The sequence below is a fragment of the Camelus bactrianus genome, chromosome 4 (genome assembly GCF_048773025.1).
Source record: "Camelus bactrianus isolate YW-2024 breed Bactrian camel chromosome 4, ASM4877302v1, whole genome shotgun sequence".
NCBI classification, from domain to species: domain Eukaryota; kingdom Metazoa; phylum Chordata; class Mammalia; order Artiodactyla; family Camelidae; genus Camelus; species Camelus bactrianus.
In genome coordinates, this window is record NC_133542.1 from 59,236,627 (window position 1) to 59,261,499 (window position 24,873).

The following is a 24,873-nucleotide window of genomic DNA, read 5'->3' on the forward strand; positions in this document are numbered from 1 at the left end:
TTGTGTCATTCTTTATAAATAAAATGGCATGGAAATTTCCTGAGAACTGAAACAGCAACATCTCACTGTACCCTAATCACTCCATGTTCTTAGACCAGGCAGTGGGAGACTAGGAAAGCAGGTAGCAAGTAAGTTTACAAGCATAGGTTGAAATCATTTCTGCCTGGGTTCAAATCTCAGCTCTACCCCTTAAGAGCTAAGCATTAGTTTCACTTTTCATAAAATTAAAGTACTTTTCTCCTAAGAGTTACAAATTAAATGAGATAATCTGCATAAAGCACTTGGTAACGTATCTTAAACACAGAGTCCTCTTGAGTATTGGCTAATGGGAGGGGAAGCAGCTCAGGAGACACTGTGTTTTCATGCTTCTGTGCCTATTTGTGCTGAGAAGTCAGTGCGGTTGAGGCAGGGTTTTTTGTAGTTGGTTTTTTTTTTTGAGACAGTTCTTGTTTGACAGCATTCCCCCTCGTTTGTTTTTGCTTTTTTGCCCTTCCATACTGGCCTTTGCAGGATTCAAAACAGAACACAATTTTCCCTATCTGGAGCCTAACACTTGCTGTGTTTGAAAGATTAAGATAACAGAATTGAAAGGCCTAGATAAAACTGGAAGAATAAAGTATTTTTAAGAATGGTTGGAGGAAGAAGGGAAACTATGTTCTCCTGTCCCTGCTTCTCCCACATTCTGATTACCCAGACTTAAACTACCCCAGAAAGGCTGGGTAAAATCCTGCTGAGGGGTCTCTCCATGATTCCAGAGGTTCTTTCTACTACAATTGGCAGTTCCCAGTAGTTGAATTAAACGGTGAAAACAAAAAGACACGATTCTAAATTACCCCTCTGAGACTGACTCCTAGTGGGAAAAATTCTTAGGTAAGTTGGGAAAGGAAGGAAAATTGGAATGATGGTAATACTGATACTCCACTGCCTAACCTCCAAAAATTATACCCAAACGAGTTACAACGCCATCCTGTAGAGATTTTGGAAATCCACAATCTGATCAAGTTTACACAAAATCATGAGAATCTCATCTCTCTAAGGGCAGGGATCTTTGATTTGTTCCCTGATGTTACTGAGATGTTACACTGATGTTACTAGAATGGTAGCTGGTACATAATAAGCACTCACTAAATACTTGGTGAATAAATGAGTTAAAGGAAAGTCAGTGATGGGGATCAACTGGAAGTTTTCTGTACTTAGTGTCTTTTAGTAAAAATGGGAAGAAATGATGTAGCAATTTAACAGTGCTATTATATTTCATTAAAGATGCTGCACACTTTTCCAAAAATATATTTATTTTTAAAAACAAAAATCAGACAAGTTTCACAGAGTCAAAGTTTCCAGAGACAAAGCAGAGTTTGAATTTCAGCTTAAAGTGAAAGTTAAGCATCAGTAATCTCACACGGAAGTATTTCTCTCTGCAGGAGGCAAAACATTCTGCTTGACTGCAAACACTCAATTCTCTAAATCTTGTTTGTACTTCTGCCATTATTTTACTCCATTCCAGGCTCTGGCACGCAAGATAATCACCTCTAAAATTCAAAACTTCCAAATTGAGATGAACGGTTGTTGGGCTTAGGCTGGGGCTTATAACCAATTCGATCATTAATCATCTGTTCTCGGCTCTTGGGGTCACTGCTAAGACCAATGGCACCTTCTCCATCACTGATTCCTACAACATCAACATCTTCCTTTTGTTTCTTACGGGTCTGAAAGTATAAAAGTTTTAGTATTAAAGCAATATCCTTTCTGTTGACATTTATTTAGCACCTACTATGTATTAGGCATAGAGTAAAGGATAGAGTTCAGGTCTATAGAACAATAAACTGAAATCTCAGGTTTAGATGGTTAGGGGGACAAGGGATACAAGGATACAGTAATAAAAGATATAACAACCCTTACCCTCCAGGATGTCACAGTCTAACAGAGAACAGGTAAAAAAGATAATTACAACATGGGTATGACAGGAAAGTCCTCACAACAGATGGGGAAGGGGAGTGACCAGTAAAATAATAACCACCAGAAATCAACAACTTAGCTGACACAATGAGATTAAATGTAACACTGGAATAGAAAAAGGTTCTGTGCTGTATTATCATGAGGCCTGATATGGAGGGTTTTATTTTGTTTTCAGATAACAGGTTTGGCTCTTAAGCCACAAGTGACTGCAGAATTCACAAAGTCTATATCTCAGTTTGATCATTTTCAAAAAGAGAGACTAACACTTAACCCACAACTACCACTACCTGCCTGTAAAGATGATACTAGATGATGATAACTTTCTCTGGAGTGAACAGACGTTTTAATTAGAGTTTCTTACTAGAAGAATGGCTCAACTATACTAATCCCTGGACTCATCACCATTCTTCACCACTTACTGCTGAACTGTGAGCCTTTAAATGCCAACATCAAAGTATTATAGTGAATAAATAAGGTATTACTTTATATACATAAACATAACGACCTTCCTGAGTTACTCTCTAGTTAGTCTACACTACCTGATAAATAACATTAGAAAGTTCTCCCCAAACACCTCTGTGAAAACAAGCTTTAAAAGGCAAAAGATGATACCATTTTATAAGCTGTGAGAAATTGAGAATATCCAAGTAGAATGAAATCATTTAAAAGGCTTCCTATTGTGAACAACTGCTGGCTGTTTCAAAATCTAGAGTCATCAAAATGTAATCAAACTAATTTCAGTAACAAATGAATTACCAGGTTTCTACTGTTTCATTTTAGTGCAGGGCAAAAACTAACCCTCCCTCTTAAGTTGCTCTAAAATAGGTCAAACTCACTGGATAACTGCCTTTTGTAGAAAGATTAACTCAATAGTAACAAAAAGAATAAAATATCTAGGAATAAATTTAACTAAGGGGGTGAAGAGACCTACACATTGAAAACTGTAAGACACTTGAAATAAAATGAGGAAGACACAAAGAAATGAAAAGACATTCCATGCTCATGGATAGGAAGAAACATTGTTAAAATGTCCGTATCACCTAAAGCAATCTACAGATTCAATGCAATCCCCATCAAAGTCCAATCACATTTTTCACAGAAATAGAAGAAAAAAATCCTAAAATTTATATAGAACCACAAAAGACCCCAAGTAGCAAAAGCAATCCTTCATAAAAAAGAACAAACCTGGAGGGATCACACTTCCCGATTTCAAATTATTTTACAAAGCCATAGTAATAAAAACAGCATGGTATTGGGAGAAAACTGGACACACAGATCAATGAAACAGAACTGAGAGCCTAGAAATAAACCTACACATATATGGAGAATTAATTTATGACAAAGTAGCAAAGAACATACAAAGGAGAAAGGACAGTCTCTTTAATAAACGGTGTTGGAAAAACTGGGCTGTCATGTGCCAAAGACTGAAACTAGATCACTATCTTACACCATATACAAAAATTAAATTTAAATTAAAATGGATTAAAGTCTTGAATATAAGACCTGAAACCATCAAACTCCTAGGAGAAAACATAGGCAGTACTCTATTTGACATTGGTCTTAGCAGTATCTTTCTGGGTATGTCTCCTCAGGCAAGGGAAACAAAAGCAAAAATAAACAAATGGGATTATATCAAACTAAAAAGCTTCTGCACAGCAAAGGAAACCATAAACAAAATGAAAAGACTGCCTACTAAATGGGAGAAGATATTTGCAAACAATTTATCTGATAAGGAATTAATATCCAAAATATATTAAGAACTCATACAACTCAACAACAAAAAAAGACAACCTGATTAAAAAATGGGCAGAGGATATGAATAGATATTTTTCCAAAGAAGACATAAAGATGGTCAACAGGCATATGAAAAGATGTTCAACATCACTAATTATTAGAGAAATACAAATCAAAACCACAATGAAATATCCCCTCATGCCCATTAGAATGGCTATTATCAAAAAGACAAGAATTAAGTGTCAGAGAGGATGAGGAGAAAAGGGAATTTTCACACACTGCTGGTGAGAATGTAAACTGGTGCAGCCACTATGGTAAAAAATATGGAGATTCCTCAAAAAAATTAAGAAGAGAACTACCATATGATCCAGCAATTCCATCCTGGGTATATATCCAAAGAAATCAAAAACACTAATTTAAAAAGTTAAGTGCACCCCTGTGTTCATAGCATTATTTACAATAGCCAACATATGGAAACAACCTAAATGCCCCTTGACAGATGAGTGGATAAAGAAGATATGGTATGTCTAGACAATGGAATACTACTCAGTCATAAAAATTATCTCAGTTAAAAAAAAGGTAACTCAACAGTGAGCTGACTCTAAAGAGTCAAAGTTCAGCATGAGAATAATACTTTATGAGACTCGTTACAACTGAAATTTAAACTATACAGGGCATTTAAGGAAAGGGAACACAGTGTTCACAGGCACTGAGATTGAAGTTAAAGATTGCAGTGGAAGAAGATAAAGTGGAGAGATGAACATGGGCCAGATTACCAAGGGCGTTATATGCCACCCTAAGGAATTTGGACTTTATTCTGAAGGCCAATAAAAAACTTAAGTCTTATCAATGGACATCTAATAACTTGGGGTAAGGTTATACTTAAAGATATAACTGACTATATTCTAGAGGCTGGGAACTCAACAGTGAAGAAGACAGACATGATTCCACAATCAAGGTTCCTAATGTAAATGACTTTACAATAAACAAACATATCTCTGTAAATTATAATAAGTGCTATGAAAGAAACAAATAAAGTGCTTTGAGAGAGACCCTAATGAGATGAAGGCAGCACAGATAGGAGTGACACACCTAAATTGCGTAAGTTTGAAAGAGGCCTCTCAGACTGCAGAAGTGACATTCAAACTGAGATATGAAGAAAAGGGAAGCACTCCAGGCAGAGGGGAATAGTATGTGCAACAGCTATGAGTTATAAATAGTTAGCATGTTCAAGGAGACGAAAGAAAACCAGTGTGCCTAGGATACAGAGGGCAAGTCGAAAAGTGGCAAGAGGTAAAATGTGAGAGGGACCAGAACAAACAAACTCTTGCAGGCCATGATAAGGAATTGAGATTTTGCTCCAAGTGCAGGAAGCCACTGAAGAGCAGGGGAATGACACGATCTGAAAATTTTTAAAGATCATTCTAGATACCTGATGGAAAATGGGCTGAAGAGACAAAGATGGAAGTAGAGAGACAACTTAGGATTCTATTGAATTTTTTTTTTTGGTTGGGGGAGGTAATTAGGTTTACTTATTTATTTATTTTTTTAATTTTACTTATTTATTTTTCTCTTGGAGGTACTGGGGATTGAAAACCCAGGACCTTGTGCATGCTAAGCATGCGCTCTACCACTGAGCTACACCCCTTCTCTGATGCTACTGAAATTTGTACAAAGTGGGATAATGGTTATTTGGACTAGTGTTCTAACAGTGGAGATGAAAAAAAGGTATAGGTAGATTCTAGAAATATTCTGGAGCTAGAATCAAAGGATTTATGGACAGACTGAATATAAAAGGTGAGAGAAAGAGGGAACTCAAGAATGATTCCTAGGCTTCTGGCTTGAGCAACTGCTTAGATACTAACACAGGGAACACAAGGTGCAACTGGTTTCAGGAAGAAATCAGGAGTTTTGGGTTTTACCATGTTAAGTCTAGTGGGCTGAATAATGACCTCCAAAGCTAGGAGGTTTTAATTCCTGGAACTCAAAATTGTTGCCTTGTATGTGAAAAGGGTCTTTGCAGATGTGATTTAACTAAGAATATTGAGATGGGGATATTATCCTGGATTATGTGGGTGGGCCCTAAATGCTACCACATGTGTCCTTATGCATGTGGTATAAGGGGCAGAGGGGGATTTCAGACAGAAGAGAAGGCAATGTGATCACCGAGGCAGAGACTGGAGTGATGCAGCCACAAGTCAAAGAACCCCAGCAGCCACCAGAAGCTGCAATACTCAAGGAACAGATCCTCCCCTAGAGCCTCTGGAGGGAGCCTGGTCCTGCTGACACCTTGATTTTGGACCACTAATACCGATTTCAGATTTCTGGCCCACAGAACTGTGAAAGCATACATTTCTGTTGTTCTAAACCACCATGTCTGTCGTGATTTGTTACAGGAGCCACAGGAAGCAAATATATTACATTTGAGACGCCTGTAAAGCATCCAAATAGAGATTTCAAATAAGCTGTTGGTAGAAGAATCTGGAGTTCAAAAGTCAGAGTTACTGTTTTAAACATTCCTAAGGATTTGAACGCTGTACTCTTACCTCTAGGTCCTTTCGAATGCTCTCAAACTCCTCAATGTCATCAAGCTTCAGCTCCAGACGGGTTGGTTTTCGTCGCAGCATAATGAAATCAACACTAAGGGAAGACCCAGTGAACTACTGGCTGTTAAAAACGGGCAGAGAGGAGAAAGAATTGGAAGGGATAAATCTCAGCTACAAATATTAGACAGATTTGTAAGCATACACAACCAAAACGAATGGCGATACAAAAGACTCATTTGGATTCACAGATTGACTTCTAAGCTTTTATTTGTATGATTATTACATTTTCAAGAGATGATGGAGATCCATAACTCTTTAAATTCAAAAATCTCTTTCTTCAGAGGGGAGGGTATAGCTCAGTAGTAGAGCATGTGCTTAGAAGGCACGAGCTCCTGGGTTCAATCCCCAGTATCTCCATTAAATAATTTAAAAATCTTTCCTCAAGAACTTAAAATAGCAAGCTGCCTAAAGAAGAGGATTCTAGGCAACAAACATTTTAATCTTATGCTCTAGTCACAAAGAGGTACTCTAGCTAAGAGAATAAAGTTAAAATATCACATCTTAATTCAGTATAGTTAGTGGGAGAGTATAAAAGCCATTATATTCGATCAATGTGGGAACTGTGAGGGATATCTGATCACTCCCAAATGCTAAAGTCAGTTTATTAAATCTTACAAAAACTCCTTCTAACTCACCAATTCACAGTTATCCTCAGGGTCTAAATAGGTCCCAGATGGATAGGTCATTCATGAAACAAACATTTCTTGTGCAGCAGCTATAGATTTAAAAGGTATAGTCGCAGTCTGTGGGGAAAACAAACATGTAAATGGAAAATTGCAATACAGTGTAATAAGAACTCTGATGAAGGTAATGCAATGGCATCACACAGGCCCCCAGTCCAGTGGGGTGACCCGGGAAGTGGCAGACTTCCTGGAGATGATGTCTTTACTTGTGAAGGGCAGCCAGAGAGAGGGGATTACGGGCATCCCAGGCAGAGAGAAAAAGTACGCAGAGAGGCTCAAGAGAACACTCTAGAGTCTGAAAGCCCATCTTAATGCTTATGCTAAAAAACAAAAGCAAACAAAAACCCTTTTTTTAAAGAAGAAAATAAAACTCCTCAACTGAGTTTGAAAGCTCCTGATGGCATAATCTTTATGTTCTCAACAGTATCCAGTAGAATATGTAATATTCTGCAATAATATTCTGTAATAACCAGTCAGTAAATGTTTTGTTGAATTAACTAAGAGGTCCAAATTTAAAAAGTGAAATAAGTTTTTCTTGAGCACCGTGCTACACTTTTCTTTTACATTCTCATTTTTATTTTAACACAGAAACTCTGTAACATTGGCTAAATTACCCCTATTTTACAGATAAAGTCAAACCTGTTGATTAATAAATGCTAGCTGTCCATAAAAATTATAAATAGATCACATGGTGAGGATTAAATCAGAATGATGCAGGCGAAAGTTCCTTTAAAGTATATACAGATATAAATTATTATTACATGTATCTAGGATGTAGCTAGTGACTGTGAAGTATACAAAGAAATGTCTCCCTCTCCCATGAAGCCTGGGACAAATACAAGTGATATTATCACACAAGCACAAAACACACACAACACAAAACACTAGCACATTACATTTCAAACTGCTTTAGTGGGGAGGGTATAGCTCAGTGGTAGAGTGCATGCTTAGTATGCAGAAGGTCCTGGATTTAATCCCCAGCACCTCCATCAAAAATAAATAAAGAAACCTAACTACCTCCCCCCACAAAAAGATCAAACTGCTTTGTACTAAATCAGATACTATCTTGATTCCAATGTAGACAAATGGTAGAGGAAGCCGAAGTTCCAAGGGAGGAAAATGTTTAACAGAAAAAAAAATAACTGTTCTGCAAACTATAAAAATCTCGCCACTAGGGAGCAGTACAGAGTAATGGGTAAAAGTGCTTGCTCTGGAGGCGAAAGGGCAGAGGGCAGGTTCTAATCCACTGATGTCGGACAATTAACTTCACCTTTCACTAGATCTTAGTTTCCTCGTTTGTACCTGGATTCTTTTGTTGTGCGGATTGAATGACGTAATGCAGAGTAAGTTCCTGGTACATAAATTTGACATTTAGTAAAAGCTCAATAAATAACAGCCACTATTATTGAAATTGTCCTTGGGGAGGGTAGGGGGGCTCTGTCCAGCTCCGGAAATACCAATATTTTGAGCATCTCTACCCCCGACAAGGGGGCAAAAACATTGTCTTGCTCATCTCTGACGCCCCACCAACCAGCGGAACACACGGCTATGCAAAGTTGCTTGCGTGCAGTATACCTGATGCCTGACATACATCATCTCACTCTGAATAAAATACGAAGACCATGCTGAAGATAGCAAAAGCAAGCCATGGCTCCTCCGCCGGGTCTTTATCATACTTTGGCGCTAGGGGGCTCTTCGAGCATATTCCTTCGTCGTCGCCGCCCAAATTCACCAAAAATTCACCTAGCTAAGAGGAAGCCACCCAGAGAACTTCCCAACAGAGAAGACCACAGCACTCCTTCCGCAGCCCCAGGGCTGCACTCCTAGGTCCAGGGCAAGGGTTTCCATGCCAACACGGTCCTTCGCTCCAGGAGGATTTAAAGCCCCTCGCAGGGCCGGAAGAGACAGCAGGCCCCGAAAGCCCTCGATTCGCTCCGGGAGTTCAGCCCGGAGCCGCGCGACTCAACGCACCTACCTCTTTGCAGGCCTGTTCAACCCCTTCCCGGAACCTCGGCACCCACCCCGAATCGTCTGCTCTACCAGCTGGACTACACTTCCCAGACTGCTCTAAGCCTCTCTCCTCGCAGAACTTCGTCCTCCGCGTGCTATTCTCGGAGGCTCACTGGGTCACACTTTTCGACGCTCCCAGACGCTTTCCTACTACGATTCCCATCATGCTCCACGCCGCCCAGGACGCTGCGTCGGCCTCCGGCCCCCTTCCGGTTGGTGACGTAGTTCCGCTTTGCTGGGCGCGCGGTGGACGGTCTGAAAGGAAGAGCACGGTTTGCTTTGGGGCTTCGCGGCCCCGGAGCCCAGCATGGCTTCCTCACGAGCCTCCTCCACGGTACAGGTCTCAGCTCACTCTTGCAGGGAGCTCGGAGGGGTGGGGGAGTCCCTGCGGAACGGGGCCGTTAGGGAACGGGCTCCGGCGATGGAGGGCTGAGAATGGTGCCAGACTCAGTTTGTTCTTAGAGAGCGGGGCAGCGTTTTCCTTATCCCTAAGTGCTTTCATATATTTTAGCTCATTAACGTCTCAGTACCTCCCCAGCCCACGAAATTTAAATAACCTCTTCCATCTGATCCAGAGACGGAGTTCTGAAAGGGAGTAGTGTCTTGTCCAAGGTTTTTGTCAATGTCAGACCCCTTAATTGTAATGAGGCCTCCTAACGTCATATCTACTGTCTTACTTCTGAAAACGTTTGAAATATATAGGCCAGTAACTGTAACTTGTTCCCCCTTAACATCGCGTTGGTTATTTCAGTTATCCTTGAAATCCCCTGTGATGAGCAGTCACCCTGGATGTTTCATAAAACCCAAGAGAGAGTGAGCGCACTTTGACTGAAGTAAACATGTTCCAAAGCAAACCTTTGCTAGAAAAATCACCAAGATAAATTCATAGTTTTATCCACCTCTTCCTATGTGCAAAACTTAGGTGATTGAGAGACTGGAATCCCCCCCCCCCATCCCCATCAGTGAAAACAAGTCTTAACTGGTGTCCAATTTGTCCTTTTCTTTGGGGAGGAAATAGGATTGAAGCTCTGCATGAGCTTCATCCTTACGGGAAGCCTAGTAAATTGCTAAAATTAAGCTTTGTTAATCCAGGTATTTGATTTAGCAGGCAACCAAAACTAAGGCACCTGATGACTTAGTCGCTTCTGTTGTGAAGAAACCACACATCTATTATGGCAGTTTGGAAGAGAAGGAGAGGGAGCGTCTGGCCAAAGGAGAGTCTGGGATTTTGGGAAAAGAAGGACTTAAAGCAGGAATTGAAGCAGGAAATATTAACATAACCTCTGGTAAGATCCAAATTGTGAGTCCATCTTTACCTTTGGTGCTCAAATTTTCTGTGATGATTAACTTCCTAAACCTAGATATCATTAGTATCAAAAAATTTCAAATTTTAAACTTTCACTTAAGTAAGGCTGAACTCTGCCTATCCCATTTAGCATTATCTAGAGAACTGTTTTCTTAAAAATTTTTATACAGTTTTTCTTCTATGAATTGTTAGTAATTTTACAAGGAATTTATCTAGTGTGTATTTGGATTCAAACTGATTCCATTTATCTTCTGGAGATGTAGCATAATTCTGGCATTGGTTTGGAGCTACTGTGGTTCATAATATTCTCCTTTTTTCAGTTTTCTAATTATTTTTCACCCAAAATGAAGTATCTTTTAAATTAAAAAAGTAATAGCCATTTTTATTTTGAAAGGCATTAAACAGTGTAGAAATGTGTGAAGTAGAAAAACCCATAATTCTTTTCAATACGGGCTATAGCTTTATAAGAAATAAAACTATAAAAATACAATTTTTTTCACAAGTGAAACCATGATAAATTGTAACATGTATTTTTTACTCTATATACTGTTGAGGATATCTTTTCATGTCAGTAACTAGTGGTCCACAGTATTTTTAAAATAAAATTGTTCATGTTTGTCATAAGAAATTCTAACAGTAGAGAAGCATATAAAATCAAAAGACTTCTCTGTAGATAGGACTTCTGTCAGATTTCTCATTGATCCTCCCACACATTTTCTTTTCTATACACATGCACTTTAGTGACTTTAACCTTTTTATGTTGTTTTAAACATAACTGCATCACCACTGTACTTTTTCACGCAAATGCTTTTATTTGGTGTGGGGTTTTAAAACTAACTGCTAGATTATCCAAAGAGACACAGTCAAGGAATATCACTTTCATGGTAATTATTTTCAGTTTACAAGTTACATTTGTAATTGCCCCTACACTGAGACTGTTTTAGAGAATAGTTTTGGCAGTTGTTAAAATAATTTTTCTATTTATCTTGTGGATAGAAAGCCTAGTTAACTCATTTGCTAAAGGTGCTTCATACTCATTTTCTCTTGTAAACTGTGTGTTTTTATAGGTGTAAGGTTGCCAAATGAAACAAAATGACTTGAACCATTTTCCTGCTCTCCCCCGCCCCCCCTTTTAAAACTGTCATTAGTTTTCTATGTTTAGCATATCTAAATAAACTGAGAAACAGTTAGCTGTGAAGTGTGTAATAGATTAGATGGTAAATTTTCCTTCCAGGCATACAGACTCTAATTGCAAGACATTCTTTCTTTCTCCCTGCTTAAAGAAGATCTGATAATTATGCCCATGTTGCCTGTTCTTTTTTGTAGGAGAAGTGTTTGAAATTGAAGAGCACATCAGTGAGCGACAGGCCGAAGTATTAGCAGAATTTGAGAGAAGGAAGCGAGCCCGGCAAATCAATGTTTCCACAGATGACTCAGAAGTCAAGGCTTGCCTTAGAGCCTTGGGGGAGCCCATCACACTTTTTGGAGAGGGTCCTGCTGAAAGAAGAGAAAGGTACCCTTTCTGAATATTTACTCTTCTCTTTTATTCACAGAGTTTTAGTTTCAAATTTCCGTTGGTCCAAAGCTAGAACTTTAGTAGAATGTTGACAGAATATCTTATTAAGTTGTGTTAATGTAATTTAACCCATAATCTGAGTCTTGGGCCAATTTTTACTCCACTACTGATTATTTTTTGTGAACTTTGAAGAGGATATTAACGTGCTCCCTCCCTTTTTCTTCTCAGTGTGGAGTTGTGAGTTGTTACTAAACTCACTTGTTACTGAACTCTGAAAATGTAAACAACAAACACATTCTTTGTCAACAACATGAAACATATAGTAAGTTTTTTGGGTGTTATTGAAAAGAGGCGCTGTCCTCAGATAATGCTCCTCTTGTGATTTTAAGGTGACAAAATCTCTTACTGGCAGGCTATTCATACACAATAATGAGGACCTTCTCTTGTTTTTCTATCCACTATTTCATCTTTCCCCTTCATTATGTCTTTTTTTTCTTAGTTTTTGTAATTGACACGTTTAATCTTCTGTTCATTTAAATAGAACCAACAGTGCTGGGCATGTTTAAATTATAGGGGAAAAAAAATCTCTGTGCACCAATCCAGTATCTTGCAAAACCAGCTGGGCTGGCCACAAGAGTGGATGGATGGGAGAGGTGGAGGCACCCCTGGGCAGGTGGCTGGGTGCCAAGAAGGGCTAGAGGGGAGAGAGTAAAGAGGTTTCCCAGGTGGAAGGGGACTGATTGTCCTAATGGGAGCGGTGCAGAAGGTATGTCAGAAGAGGGGGTTTGGGGGGCAGGACAGGTCAGTGCTTTCTCCACTAGGGCACAGTGTTAGAGGAGGCTCGGTGCCACCACCTGCCCACCCTTTGCCCTTGGAGAACCAGTGACCCATAAGCTGTTGGCACAGCAAGTCCCTTTGGAAATACAGATAACAGCCTACCCCTCCCACCATGAGCCCCCTTTCCTATGGCCTGCCTGCCTCTTCAGAACTTGTAACGACTCCTCACTCGTTACATTTACTCTCTTAAGGCCCTTACTACTCATTTACCCTTCAACCCACTGCAAACTGATTGACTGTTACCACACTGAAATTGCTCTATATTAAGGTCATCAACTCATCTTTACTAAGATAGCCCTAGTACACTGCCCGCCACCCATTCCCTGCTTCAAACACTCCCTTTTCTTGGCTCTCATAAGACCAGATCCTCTCAATTTTCCTCCCATTTCTCTTACTGATTCTTTTAAGCTTCTTTTTCCCCTTCGTAACCCTTATATACTGCTGTTCTTTGCCTTTATCCTACACTAACCCTGAGTGATCAGATCCATTCTCATGACATGTTTCCCATGTATTCTGATGACTCCCAGATCTCTGTAGCCTAGCTATTCTGCAGATACTTCAAACTTGAAATATCTAAATTGAACTCGTCTGTTTTCCATCCTTTTCCTATTCTCCTTGTGAATACTACTACCATTCACACAGTTTGCAGTTGAAATCCTGCCTCACCTTTTGTGTACCCCATCAGCAAAACCTAGTCTATTCTACTTCTCAAATGTACCTCCAGTGTGTCCTCTTCTGTCTATCTCAATTGCTTTCACATTTTGACTGTTAGAATAGCTCCAAGCATGTGTTAATTGCTTGCTTAAAATCCTATAGTGTCTTCTTATTGAACTTAGAGTGAAAAACTCCTAATCATACTCTTCATTCTTACCTTGTGTCACCTTTCTTTAGCTTATTAGACATAGTAACCATAATGAGCCTTCTGGGATACTCAAGCTCTTTTTCTGTCTTTCCACTTAATTTTTCTCTTTTCCCTCTCTTGCCTTTTAGGGAGAGCCCTTTTATTCTTTTCGTTTCGGCATAAATGCCACCTCAAAGAAGCCTTTCTGGGGTGTGCTCAGAGCAGGGAGCCTGAAGAAATGGCTCCTCTGTTTACAACACACCCAACAGGAATCTGGGTTCATTGTAATAAGGGGCACAAAACTTGTGACCTTCCTATTAGCAAATGCCCTACACATGTGCCCCTGCACCTCCACTTTGCTCCTGGGCATAGTGCTCAGTATTGGAAGAAAAGCTACAGTATTTAGTGGCAGAGTTTGCCACCAAGAGCCTATCCAGTCCATGCATAGGTAGGCTGATAATAAAGGCTTTGAACCTCTCCTTTCAAGGGAACCAAAAAAAAGAAAGATTCTATACGTCATTCTGGAAAAGGCAAAACAGTGGAGACAGTCAAAAGATCAGTGGTTGCCAGGAGTTTGGGGAAAGAGGAGAGATGAATACACAGAGTACAGAAGTCTTTTAGGGCAATGAAAATACTTTATATGACATTATAATGGTGGATATATGTCGTTATACATTTGTCCAAACTCACAGAATGTGCAACACTAGCCACTGTATTAGCATGAACCCTAAGGTGAACTGTGGACTTTGGTAACTAGGATGTGTCGGTGTATGTTCATCCTTGGTTTAAAAAAAAAAACAAAAAACACCACTGTGGTGAATGATGTTGATTATGGCTATGCATGTGTGTGGAGAGGAGGGGGCATATGGGAAATTTGTGTACTTTCTTGTCAATTTTGTTGTAAACCTAAAACTGCTTCCACCCCCAAAAAAAAAGTCTTAAAAAAAAAGAGAACTCTCAGGGTAGACATTTTTGGCAAAACTCTTGTTTCAGTTCTGTATATATGTATACAGATTATATGTGTGTGTGTTTGTTAGATTGTGATGTAAAATGTATTTTTTAAGCAAGAAAAGTTTACATTCCACTGTAGTTAAGTTATACTGGCAAATAAAAGCATAAATTACCCTCAAAAAAAAAAAGGAAGAAAGAAAGAAACCCTTCGTAACACCTGACTCCTTGTAAGGTAGGCCCCCCATTAGGCTCTATCATGATAGGTTGTTTTCTTGCTAGCCTTTCAAAAGTGTACTTTTATTGTTGTTTATTTTTTGTCTTCAACAACAAAGTCTGTCTTATTGTGTCCCTTAGGTTATTGTCTTGAGTCCCCACTGCCACTGTCCTAATTCGGTCCACCGTTAAGGCTCGGGATTCGTACAACAGTATACTGTCTGATTTCCCCGCCTTTGTTCATCCGTCTACAGTCCATTCTCCATACTTCTCCGGGAATCTTTCTCAAATGTAAATCCTCCTTATCAGGGCATGAGGAGTGGTATGTGACCTGGCTCCTACTTAGGTTTGCAGCCTTATCTCTCTCACCATCCCTTTTCCAGTACTCCTTGCTCCAGTCGTACTGAACTGTTTGTGATTCTGAGCTCAATATGCTTTTCTTTCCTCTAGACTTTTACATTGGTTGAATCCTCTGCCTCAACTGTCCTTTCCCATTCTTAACCTATTAACCTGATAAATTGAGGACTCAGTTTAGGTAACACCTCCTCCACGAAGCCTTCCTGATTCTCCCTCCAAGCCTAGGTTATTTACTCCTTATATGATTACTGTTAGCACCCTGCACTTAACACTGTTACAATGCTTAATGTAAAATACTATGGTCTCTGTCACTTTCTGTCTGTCCATTCCCCACCCCCAGTTATGCTACTTGAAATCAAGAACTGTTTCTTACTCATTTTTTTGTACTTAGCATCTGAATCAGTTTCCAGCGCATGGTGGCACTGAGTGAAGGTTATCTGTATTCACAGCCCAAGTGGTAGCAGATGGCGCTAGCGGACTGTAAATTGAGCAGGGTAATTGCTTATAGTTCAATTTAGGAAATCTTCAGATAAAGACTGTTGAGTAGGAGAAATCACACTGGAAGTTTAAGGATTACAAATTGACTCTTAAAGAAGGTTGCTGGGGGTTTGAATGGTGAGAGAGTAGAAAAAGTCTGCTCCCTTCTTAGGTATACTTTTCACAATCTCATCTCAGCTCTGTTTAAATTCTGATCTTTTTTGTTACAGGTTAAGAAATATCCTCTCAGTAGTCGGTACTGATGCCTTAAAAAAGACCAAAAAAGATGATGAGAAATCTAAGAAGTCCAAAGAAGAGGTAAAATATGTCTCTAGCTTCATAGTACAGACATGCAGGACACAAGGGGATAGCTCTCATTTTCTGTTTTCAGTGTTTTACTTTGTTAGGGGAAGGAGGGCGTTGACCTTACTGTTCAGAAATAGTTGTTGAAAATAGTTTGTGGCTCCTGTGTAGATATAAACAGAGGTAAGTGAGTTTCTCATTCAGGAAAGAACCATAGTATTCCTGATGCCACTTTTAACAAGGAACCAGAAGCCATCCAATAGGAGCTCATAGAAAGAAACACAGTAGAAAGCACATACACCTGATTTCATCCTGTTGCTGAACTAATTCTCCTTTCTTCTGGCAGTTACAATAGCAGGTTGACAGCTATGAAAGGGGAAGAAATGCTTCAGACTTGACATTTCTGCTCTTACTTTAACTTTCAGTATCAGCAAACTTGGTACCATGAAGGACCAAACAGCCTGAAGGTCGCTAGACTATGGATTGCTAATTATTCACTGCCCAGGTAAGGAGAGCCTAAAGAAGGAGAGAGAAGCATACTTTTTCTTATTTCCTCCCAGGGACTGCAAATCTGCTTTATAAATTGTGGTGGTTAATTGAAATTAAGTGGAAGAGAGACTTGTGTGGACCTTTGTTTCCAGCCTGTTTGCTCATAGTAGTAGTGTTGTTACTGTGTCACAGGGCAATGAAACGCTTGGAAGAGGCCCGTCTTCATAAAGAGATTCCTGAGACAACCAGAACCTCCCAGATGCAAGAACTGCACAAATCTCTTCGGGTAGGATGCTCTGGGCGATGGTCCAATATTAAAGATTCTTAGATGTTTATTAGCTGTTGTCCTGAGCCCACCCCTAGGAAGGGGAAGGCAGCTGTACACACTCCTCCCTGCTTACACTGTTTCTGTTTGGGAGGAGCCGCCAATTCAGGTGGCAGGCACCCACTGTACTCTGCACTTGGCAGAGGCCAACGGCCCTGCTCTTTAATTCTCCCTTTTAACGTGTCAGACTGTACTTTAGACCTCGCCACGGCTTTCCTGTTTGTATTAGCTGACACAGAGCTAGTGATATTACGACTGAAGAAAACAGCATGCTGGGGTTCCAGATGAGCTTTGACTCCATTCATTCATTCAGATAAGAGTCTCCTAACCAAAAAAAAGTGAAAGAATCTTGGGGTGGGTTAAAACGAGCAAGTTTTTTTTTTTTTTTTTATGATGGGAAAACCAAGAAAGTTTGGATTAGCCTGTTAATGATCCCTTGTTTACCTTTTTTTTTTTTTTTAAGTCTTTGAATAATTTCTGCAGTCAGATTGGGGATGATCGGCCTATCTCCTACTGTCACTTCAGTCCCAATTCCAAAATGCTGGCTACAGCTTGCTGGTAAGTCCCATTTTACAGTGATCTTTTTTCTTACTTGGGGTTCAGGGAAAAAAATCAGCATTTGTCTTAGAAGGCTGTTTCTGTACCATTTGCCTCTGTTTCTCATGACCACACCAAACTAGAGCTGCTAGTGGTTAACCATTGTATTTTACAATACAGCCTTCCATTGCAGTTCTTACTATCATAAGGGACCCCAGAGATCCATGACACTAGCATCGTTTTGGAGCAGATGTATAGTGAGCTCATAGACTGACAGGTATACACACCTCAGTATAGCTTTTCTTCTTTAGTTTTGTGACCTAGGTAAGATACTTAACCTCTGTAAGCTTCAGTTTTCTTATCTGTAAAGTAGGATGAGATACTGCATTTTGCCTTGATAGTTCCTAGTGTAAAGACTTGGTAAACATGACTTACACTGTGGTTTTTTTTGTTTTGTTTTTCGGAGGGAGGGACTGGGGATTGAACTCAGGACCCTGTGCATGCTAAGCATGCGCTCTGCCACTGAGCTATACCCTCTCCCCCTTTGTTTTCTACTTGTCACCACATAAGCAAAAAACTCTTAGGATGTGTTAACTCTGTTGTTTTGCTCTGTTTAGTTATTTAGTTGCTTTTGTGGGACATGGTCATCTGGTGAGAGGGGAAACTTTGTTACGTTGTACATGCAGGAACTACTTGACTAGGCAGAAGTTGAGACTGTGGTTCAGGAGAAAGCCAGGGACGTATACAGATCCCTCCACCTGTGCAAGTCTCAGTTCCCTTCACTGCTTCACTGTAAAGTAGAAATGATCATTCATTTGAAATGATAGGTATGAAAGTAATTTGTTGGAAATTTTCCCAAAATAAAACTTAAAAAAAAAATTTAAGTACTTTGTGAGCAGCAAAATGCTATGAATACTTAAGGAGATAGTCTCATTATTAGTATTACTATTGGATAGTTTAATTTATCCTATGTTTCCTTACAGATTGATCCGAAATAGTCCAGTAGAGGCCTCTGGTTGCATGAGACCTGGATATAGCTTTCTTCTCTAACCCTTTTTCTTTTTTGTTTGCCACTGTGACATTTATTGAGAGTGAGAAGAGATTGTCCTTTAGTAATGTTACCGAGGTACCTTTTCCTTCCCAGACCAACCCTGGCTGAGATGCTTTCCTTTGTGTTTGATAGGAGTGGGCTTTGCAAGCTCTGGTCTGTTCCGGATTGCAACCTCCTTCACACGCTTCGAGGTGAGTTAGAATCTTCCCTAAATCTCAGCCTTTTTCCCAGTGTGAACTCTGTCAAACACTACTCTCAAACTCTGTCTGACACTCAGACCCAGTACACAGAAGATTGATTCTTGATTTGATTTGACTTGGCTTGATTTTCTCTGACTGCGGGGCTGGATTATAATGACTTCATATACATAACACTTTTCGTTCATGTCCCGCCCTACTCTGGCGTTTGCAATCTCTAAACTAAAAAAGTTTTATTGTGTTTTTCTTTTTCAATGTCATTTATATGTTAAATTAGTTTTTTTAAACAGTTAAATAGCCACTTTAAAACTCTATGTCCACATGTTCCCGGATATATATATGTATGTGTGTGTGTATACATATATATAATATACTCATTGTCTGTGTTTACATGTAAGTTATAAGGGAGCAGGAACCCTTTAACTTTCATCTCTTAACACTCCTTCAGGCCATAACACAAACGTAGGAGCAATTGTATTCCATCCTAAATCTACTGTCTCCTTGGACAAAAAAGATGTCAATCTGGCCTCTTGTGCTGCTGATGGTTCTGTGAAGCTCTGGAGCCTTGACAGGTGACTATTACTGTTCTGTTCTGTCCACACTGCAGTCACTAAAGTAAGTAGTTGATTGGTCGGTCCTTGAGGCCTGAAAATATGGCTTTTAACCCCAGAGATGCTAAGAGTCAGAGTAACTTGATGAGAAAATGAAAAGGAGGGTTTTTTTCTTAGACCTTTTCTCATCAGAGGAGTTGTGTAAGGTTTTCCCTCTTGTTAACTTTGTACCTTGATTTTTGCCTCTAACATAATAGCCACTGTTTCCTGGCTCCAGTTATTCTGGAAGGATCCATCATACTTCCCATGCAATAGATTGACATTGGTGAAATGCACTATTTGGTAGGTTGACTAAAGATAATTTTCTAGGCAGCGCATTGGTCCTTAGCAAACAGCCACAGGGGAGAGGAAAAAGGTTCTCCCTGGCAGTATTGCCAGAGAATTGACAGCCCCTCCCAACAGCATCATCCTTTACCTAGACTGTATTTTCCAATTACAACAGGTTTTTTTTTTAATTTGTTTGTGATTATTATTTTCCGAGAAATTTTTGGAAGCATTTTGTTGGCTAAAAGACATCTGAGTGCAATTGTTTAGTTTTCTTTGGGAAAAAAGCACATGAGACTTTTGTTCCAGGATTTTGTAAAGAGCTAATTAGTGTCTCTCCTCTTTGCCAGACAGGGTCTTACCTCTGAGCACAGCAAGTTTTAATTGGCTTTGGTAATAACATAGCAATATTTGTTCCCCTAGGGCTTTGACTAGTTCTTTGTATGCACACTGACATTGTTCCCTTTTTAATTGCTCTCTTTAGGGTTCATGTTTACTTCCTTTCGCTGGTGTTTCAGGTGTTCTTTCTGTGGTTGCTGGGTAGTAGAATTTAATGGCCACCAAAAGGAAACTAAGCCTTGATTTAGGAGTTCCTTCTTTCATGTGGATCCTTGAACAAGCTAAAGTTTGAGAAAAATTTATCTGTAATCCACTTGCACCAGAACTGTTTGATATAGCCTCACGTCTCTATAGAAGTTTGTTTTCTTTCTAGAATCTGAACACTTCTTTGGTGCAGAGAGATTATTTTGCTTGTCAGGCTGAAATATCTCTTACTTTCTCTAATGGTATAGCATTAAGAGTTTATTATCATAGTGAATTGAAACAGAAAGATGGTGTTTATTGAAGTGCTATGGACAGTTTTGCCCTGTAGGCGCATGAAATAGTCCCAAAGCTTGTATAACCCTGGGAAGTGAGTAAAAATATCATTAGCCCTAAAATTTTAACAATAACAAGTTAAGTTGCATTCTGGCTTGTCAAATCATGTAGAATGGGTGCATCTGTGCACAACAGTTAATAAATTTAATGAGTATTTACATGACTGTAAGAAAGTTTACATACATATGTTTGATTTCTTTTCAGTGATGAACCAGTGGCAGACATTGAAGGTCATACAGTGCGTGTAGCCCGTGTAATGTGGCACCCATCGGGACGTTTCTTAGGTACCACCTGGTAAGCCATCCTCTTACTGTTCTGTCCATATAGGCCTTTGGCATCTTGCTAACCCTTTATAGCTAACTGCCAGGTAAATTTCTAGAGCAGAGATCTTTCAGGTAAGAATTTCTTGGACTACAATAAAGCAGATGGATCAGAGTATTATAGGGTAACTCACTCACAGGGTGGGATCCAGCAGACAGCGATCCAGAAGGATTCACAGCTGCACCCCACTCCCTCAAGGGGCCACTGGGACAGTGTTAGAGTTAACCTAGGGTGTGGGGGTACAGGCTTGGAAACAGGAAGTACATTCCTAAGTCAACATTTATGAATGGGTAACTAATCTTGTGGTCCCTGGGAATACATCCGCAAAGGTCTTCCTCATTGTTTGGGAACTAACAGAGCATAGAGGCCACCTGGTCCTAGTGATTCTGTTAACAACATAGCCCTTGACGACAAAGAAGTGATTACTGCACAGTACAGTTCTGGGCAGGGTCAGCAAGATAAGGAGGAATTGTACTGGCCCAAGACTGCGTCAGTTACGCTAACAGCTATACCCTTGTCAATAGAACATTTACATCACCCCAGAAAGTTCCCTCATGCCCTTCCTTAGTCAGCTCCCCTTTCTAAAGCAACCATTGACCTGATTTCTGTCACCATAAATTAATTCTGTTTGTTCATGCTGTATGAACTCATTTGTGGCTTTTTTTTACTCAGTGTGACATTTTTAAGATTCATTCGTGTCATTGCATGTATCCTTTTTTTTTTTTGCTCTTTTTTTTTCTTTCTTTCAGTAGTTCCTTTTTATTGCTGAGGAATTTTCAGTTGTATGGCTCTGCCAGTTTGTTTATCCATTTTCCTATTGATGGACACTTGGGCTGTTGCCAGGTTTTGGCTAGTCAGAATAAAGCTGCTATAAATATTCTTGTACGGTTCTTTTTGTGGACATGTTTTTCTTTCCTTTCTCTTGAATAAATACCTAGGAATGCAATTACAGGGTCATGGGGTAAATGTATATTTAACTTCTTTTAAACTTCCAAGTGGTTTTCCATAGTGATGGTACCATTTTACGTTCCCAGAATTCTGGTTGCTTCACATTCTTGCCAACATTTGGTGTTGTCCATCGTGTCATTTTGCCCAGCCTAGCAACTGTGTAGTGAAATCTCATGGTTCCAAACTTTTTTACCCTAAGGACTGTTGGTTTTGAATATTCTGTGCTATGCTTATTGACCATTTGTATACCCTCTTTTGTTCAATCTCCACGTGCTTTGCCCATTTTTTTTTATTGAGGGTTCTTTGTTTTGTCTTTATTTCCATGTGTGTAACAGTCCTACCACCAGTTATTGAAGAGACTTTCCTTTCTCTGTTGAAATTGTTTTGGCAGCCTCATTGAAAAAACATTTGACCATGTCTTTGGGTCTGTTTCTACTCTCTTCTGTTCTATTGATCTATTTGTTTATGATTGATTTTTATATCCCTAGCATTCAATTTAGAGCCCAATAAATGCTCAGTGAATAGAAGGACATAACAGTGGAACCAAGGAAGAAAGAAGGCGCAATAGAATCTTTGCTGGGCCATTCTTGTGGAATTCTCTCTTTAAAATAGCCACTGAAGTGGGCTTACAGGAAATCCATGGTTTCCCAGTTAGCACTCAAGACACATATGCTTAGTTACTGAGGCATTGTTTATGTCAGAAAGGAATTTCTTATTAATACGGTTATGTGAATGGCTTCAGAAACATAGCTTGAACTACAACTATAGTACTTTGCACATTGTAGGAACTGAATATCTGCTGGTTAATTGTTGTTGTTTTTTTTTGAGGTGGGGAGGGAGGTAATTAGGTTTATTTATTTACTTTCCTTAGAGGAGGTATTGGGGATTGAACCCAGGACCTCTTACATGCTAAGCATGCGCTCTGCCACTTTAAGCTGTACCCTCCCTGCTATCTACTGGTTAATTGTTAGTTTGACTTCTTAGCTATGACCGTTCATGGCGCTTATGGGATTTGGAGGCTCAAGAGGAGATCCTGCATCAGGAAGGCCACAGCATGGGTGTGTATGACATTGCCTTCCATCAAGATGGCTCTTTGGCTGGCACTGGGTAAGGCTTTTTCCACATAGCCGGGGCAGCTCAGTAGTCTCACCTCTTACATATGCCTGCTTCCGCAGACAACTGGATTAAAGATGTTCATTCATAAATTCTTTTATCAGGGGACTGGATGCATTTGGTCGAGTTTGGGACCTACGCACAGGACGTTGTATCATGTTCCTAGAGGGCCACCTGAAGGAAATCTATGGAATAAATTTCTCCCCCAATGGGTAAAATAAGCTCATTGAAGGAGGGGTGGAGAGGGTTATTGGTTAGAAAGTATTCTTTGTTTCTAACTTGGATACTACATCTGATCCACAGCTACCACATTGCAACTGGAAGTGGTGACAACACTTGCAAAGTGTGGGACCTTCGACAGCGGCGTTGTATCTATACCATCCCTGCCCATCAGAACTTAGTGACTGGTGTCAAGTTTGAGCGTAAGCTTTCCTCCTATTGTAGGCTTAATTGCCAGACAGACAGATTGCTCTTCTGGGGAATGCAGGCCAGGCATTAGCTTAACTAGGAAGTGGAACAGGAGAGAATTTGGACTCTGTTGAAGGAACAAATTGTAATTTCCTTCTGTCTGGCACACTTTCAGAGCCGTGGCACAGCATGCTGCTTGTTTCTAGGAAGTAAGGAAGACTACCATGAATGTTTTGCTTCATTTTTTTTTCCACAGACGTTCCAAGCACTTAATCCTTCATGTTTTTCTGGATAGATTGTCTTTTGGGGAAAGAACCGAAAGACCCTAATAATGTTATTTCTTCCCCTAAGTCTGCCTGTAGTTGTCCTTGTCTTCCTAGAGGCCTAGTAGAAACATAGATCAGAGTGTTGGGTTTTTCTGAATGTGAAAATACCTTCTTTTATGTTCTAGCAGATTTTTGGGCTTTTATTTTCTTACGCTCTTTTGAATTCCTCAAGCAGCACCCCTTCTTTTCTTTTGTAGCTATCCATGGGAATTTCTTGCTCACTGGTGCCTATGACAATACAGCCAAGATCTGGACCCACCCAGGCTGGTCCCCACTGAAGACTCTGGCCGGCCATGAAGGCAAAGTGATGGGCCTAGACATTTCCTCTGATGGGCAGCTCATAGCCACTTGCTCATACGACAGGACCTTCAAGCTCTGGATGGCTGAATAGGCAGGACCATGGAAAAGGACTCTCTAAGCTCATCTCCCTTAAGAGCGATTTTCAAAAGAAAGGAATTGATGTGTTTTGTTCTATCATGTTTTTTGCCAATTACCATGTATAGATCCTCAAAAGAATTGGATTTCCACATCAGCCCCAACTCCAGGCAGGCAGCCCAGTCCCTGGGTGTTGGTGAATCCCTTTCATGGTTGAAATTTTAATTTTCATTGTTGAGCCCTGCCATGAACTACGTAGACATTGTTTTTATTAATATTTTGTTTGAATACCCTATTGCCTCCCTCACAGCACTCAGGATTGTGACTGGCTCCATTTTTAATTCTTGAAACTTGGCTTTGCATTACGTGGTACATGCTTCAGGACTATGTGTGAACCACAGAGCAAGATGGCTGGACTACAGTCTGGGAGCCCTCAAATTGAGAGGCACGTTTCAACGCACAAGGGCTTCACAGTGCCTGACAGAGCGAGAGCCCCGAGAACAGGAGGTGAAGAGGCAGGCACAGCTCCGCTCACGGTTATGCCATAGAGGAGATTTTACCTCTTCTGTCGAGTTCACTTGGAATGCTAACTGCATCAGGAAGCTCAGAGCTGAACATTTGCCTTATCAAAACAATTCTCCCATTTTGCTTTGAGGTTTGGCATCCTTCATGTTACCCCAAAACTAGACGATTGTGTCAATATTCAATGAAATTTTTAGAAAACAAACATGTCTCTGTTGTGCAACTTCTTTTCTATTGGGTATTTAAAGAATGTAACCTTCAGATCATGGTAACTCTGGAAAGAATCTCTAATGGGTATTACTAAACAAACCTCCCTTATTCTTCATTACACACTTGTTACAGAGTGAAATCCCATGGTAAAAACTGTCCTTAAAATAATTTTTTTGTGTAGTTAAGTGTTTTCTGTATCCCAGCCATTGGTCCCATCTTTTTAGTTTGAGGTATAACAAATGAGCTCAAATATGGCGTATTCTTTAATAAGCATTCTGTTAGTGATTTTTTTTTTTTTTTAATAGAGGACTGTCGCATTGTCACTGGGCCAGACTGCCAGTGAACTGGATCTGGACTCTTAATTCTTACTTATTGGCCATGTAGCAGTTACCTTCAACCTCTTTCCACCCCAGGTATACAACCACTGAACTATGTAAGTTTGCAGTAAATTGATACAAAAATATAGGAATTTGGGAGAAGAAAGTATTGTGTGTAGAGAATTCAAGAAGG

The 24,873-nt window shown here is 39.9% G+C and overlaps 2 protein-coding genes and 1 non-coding gene across 6 annotated transcripts; 2 read left to right on the forward strand and 1 right to left on the reverse strand.

Annotated features, from left to right (window-relative positions):
* Positions 1 to 1,271: 1,271 nt before the first annotated feature.
* CDC26 (cell division cycle 26) lies at positions 1,272 to 9,106 on the reverse strand. Its single transcript, XM_010957233.3, has 4 exons — positions 8,955 to 9,106; positions 6,932 to 7,039; positions 6,237 to 6,357; positions 1,272 to 1,706 (listed from the first exon to the last, which is right to left on the reverse strand). The coding sequence occupies exons 3-4, from the start codon at positions 6,315 to 6,317 to the stop codon at positions 1,530 to 1,532; spliced, it is 258 nt and encodes an 85-aa protein (XP_010955535.1). The 5' UTR covers positions 6,318 to 6,357; positions 6,932 to 7,039; positions 8,955 to 9,106; the 3' UTR covers positions 1,272 to 1,529.
* A 56-nt stretch (positions 9,107 to 9,162) lies between these two features.
* PRPF4 (pre-mRNA splicing tri-snRNP complex factor PRPF4) lies at positions 9,163 to 24,358 on the forward strand. Of its 4 annotated transcripts, none has more exons than XM_045518272.2 (14): positions 9,163 to 9,323; positions 10,095 to 10,275; positions 11,622 to 11,808; positions 15,718 to 15,805; positions 16,216 to 16,295; positions 16,472 to 16,565; positions 17,068 to 17,162; positions 18,325 to 18,383; positions 18,838 to 18,961; positions 20,345 to 20,434; positions 22,394 to 22,516; positions 22,627 to 22,734; positions 22,826 to 22,944; positions 23,454 to 24,358. In XM_045518272.2, the coding sequence occupies exons 1-14, from the start codon at positions 9,297 to 9,299 to the stop codon at positions 23,645 to 23,647; spliced, it is 1,569 nt and encodes a 522-aa protein (XP_045374228.2). In that variant the 5' UTR covers positions 9,163 to 9,296; the 3' UTR covers positions 23,648 to 24,358. The 4 variants fall into 4 exon arrangements, with proteins under 4 accessions (XP_045374228.2, XP_010955534.2, XP_010955533.2 ...); XM_010957232.3 differs by having other exon boundaries at positions 10,098 to 10,275; XM_010957231.3 differs by having other exon boundaries at positions 9,190 to 9,329; positions 10,098 to 10,275.
* LOC123617455 (small nucleolar RNA SNORA11) lies at positions 13,697 to 13,826 on the forward strand. The gene has a single exon (XR_006725598.1). It is a non-coding gene; the product is annotated as a small nucleolar RNA SNORA11 (small nucleolar RNA).
* Positions 24,359 to 24,873: the final 515 nt, after the last annotated feature.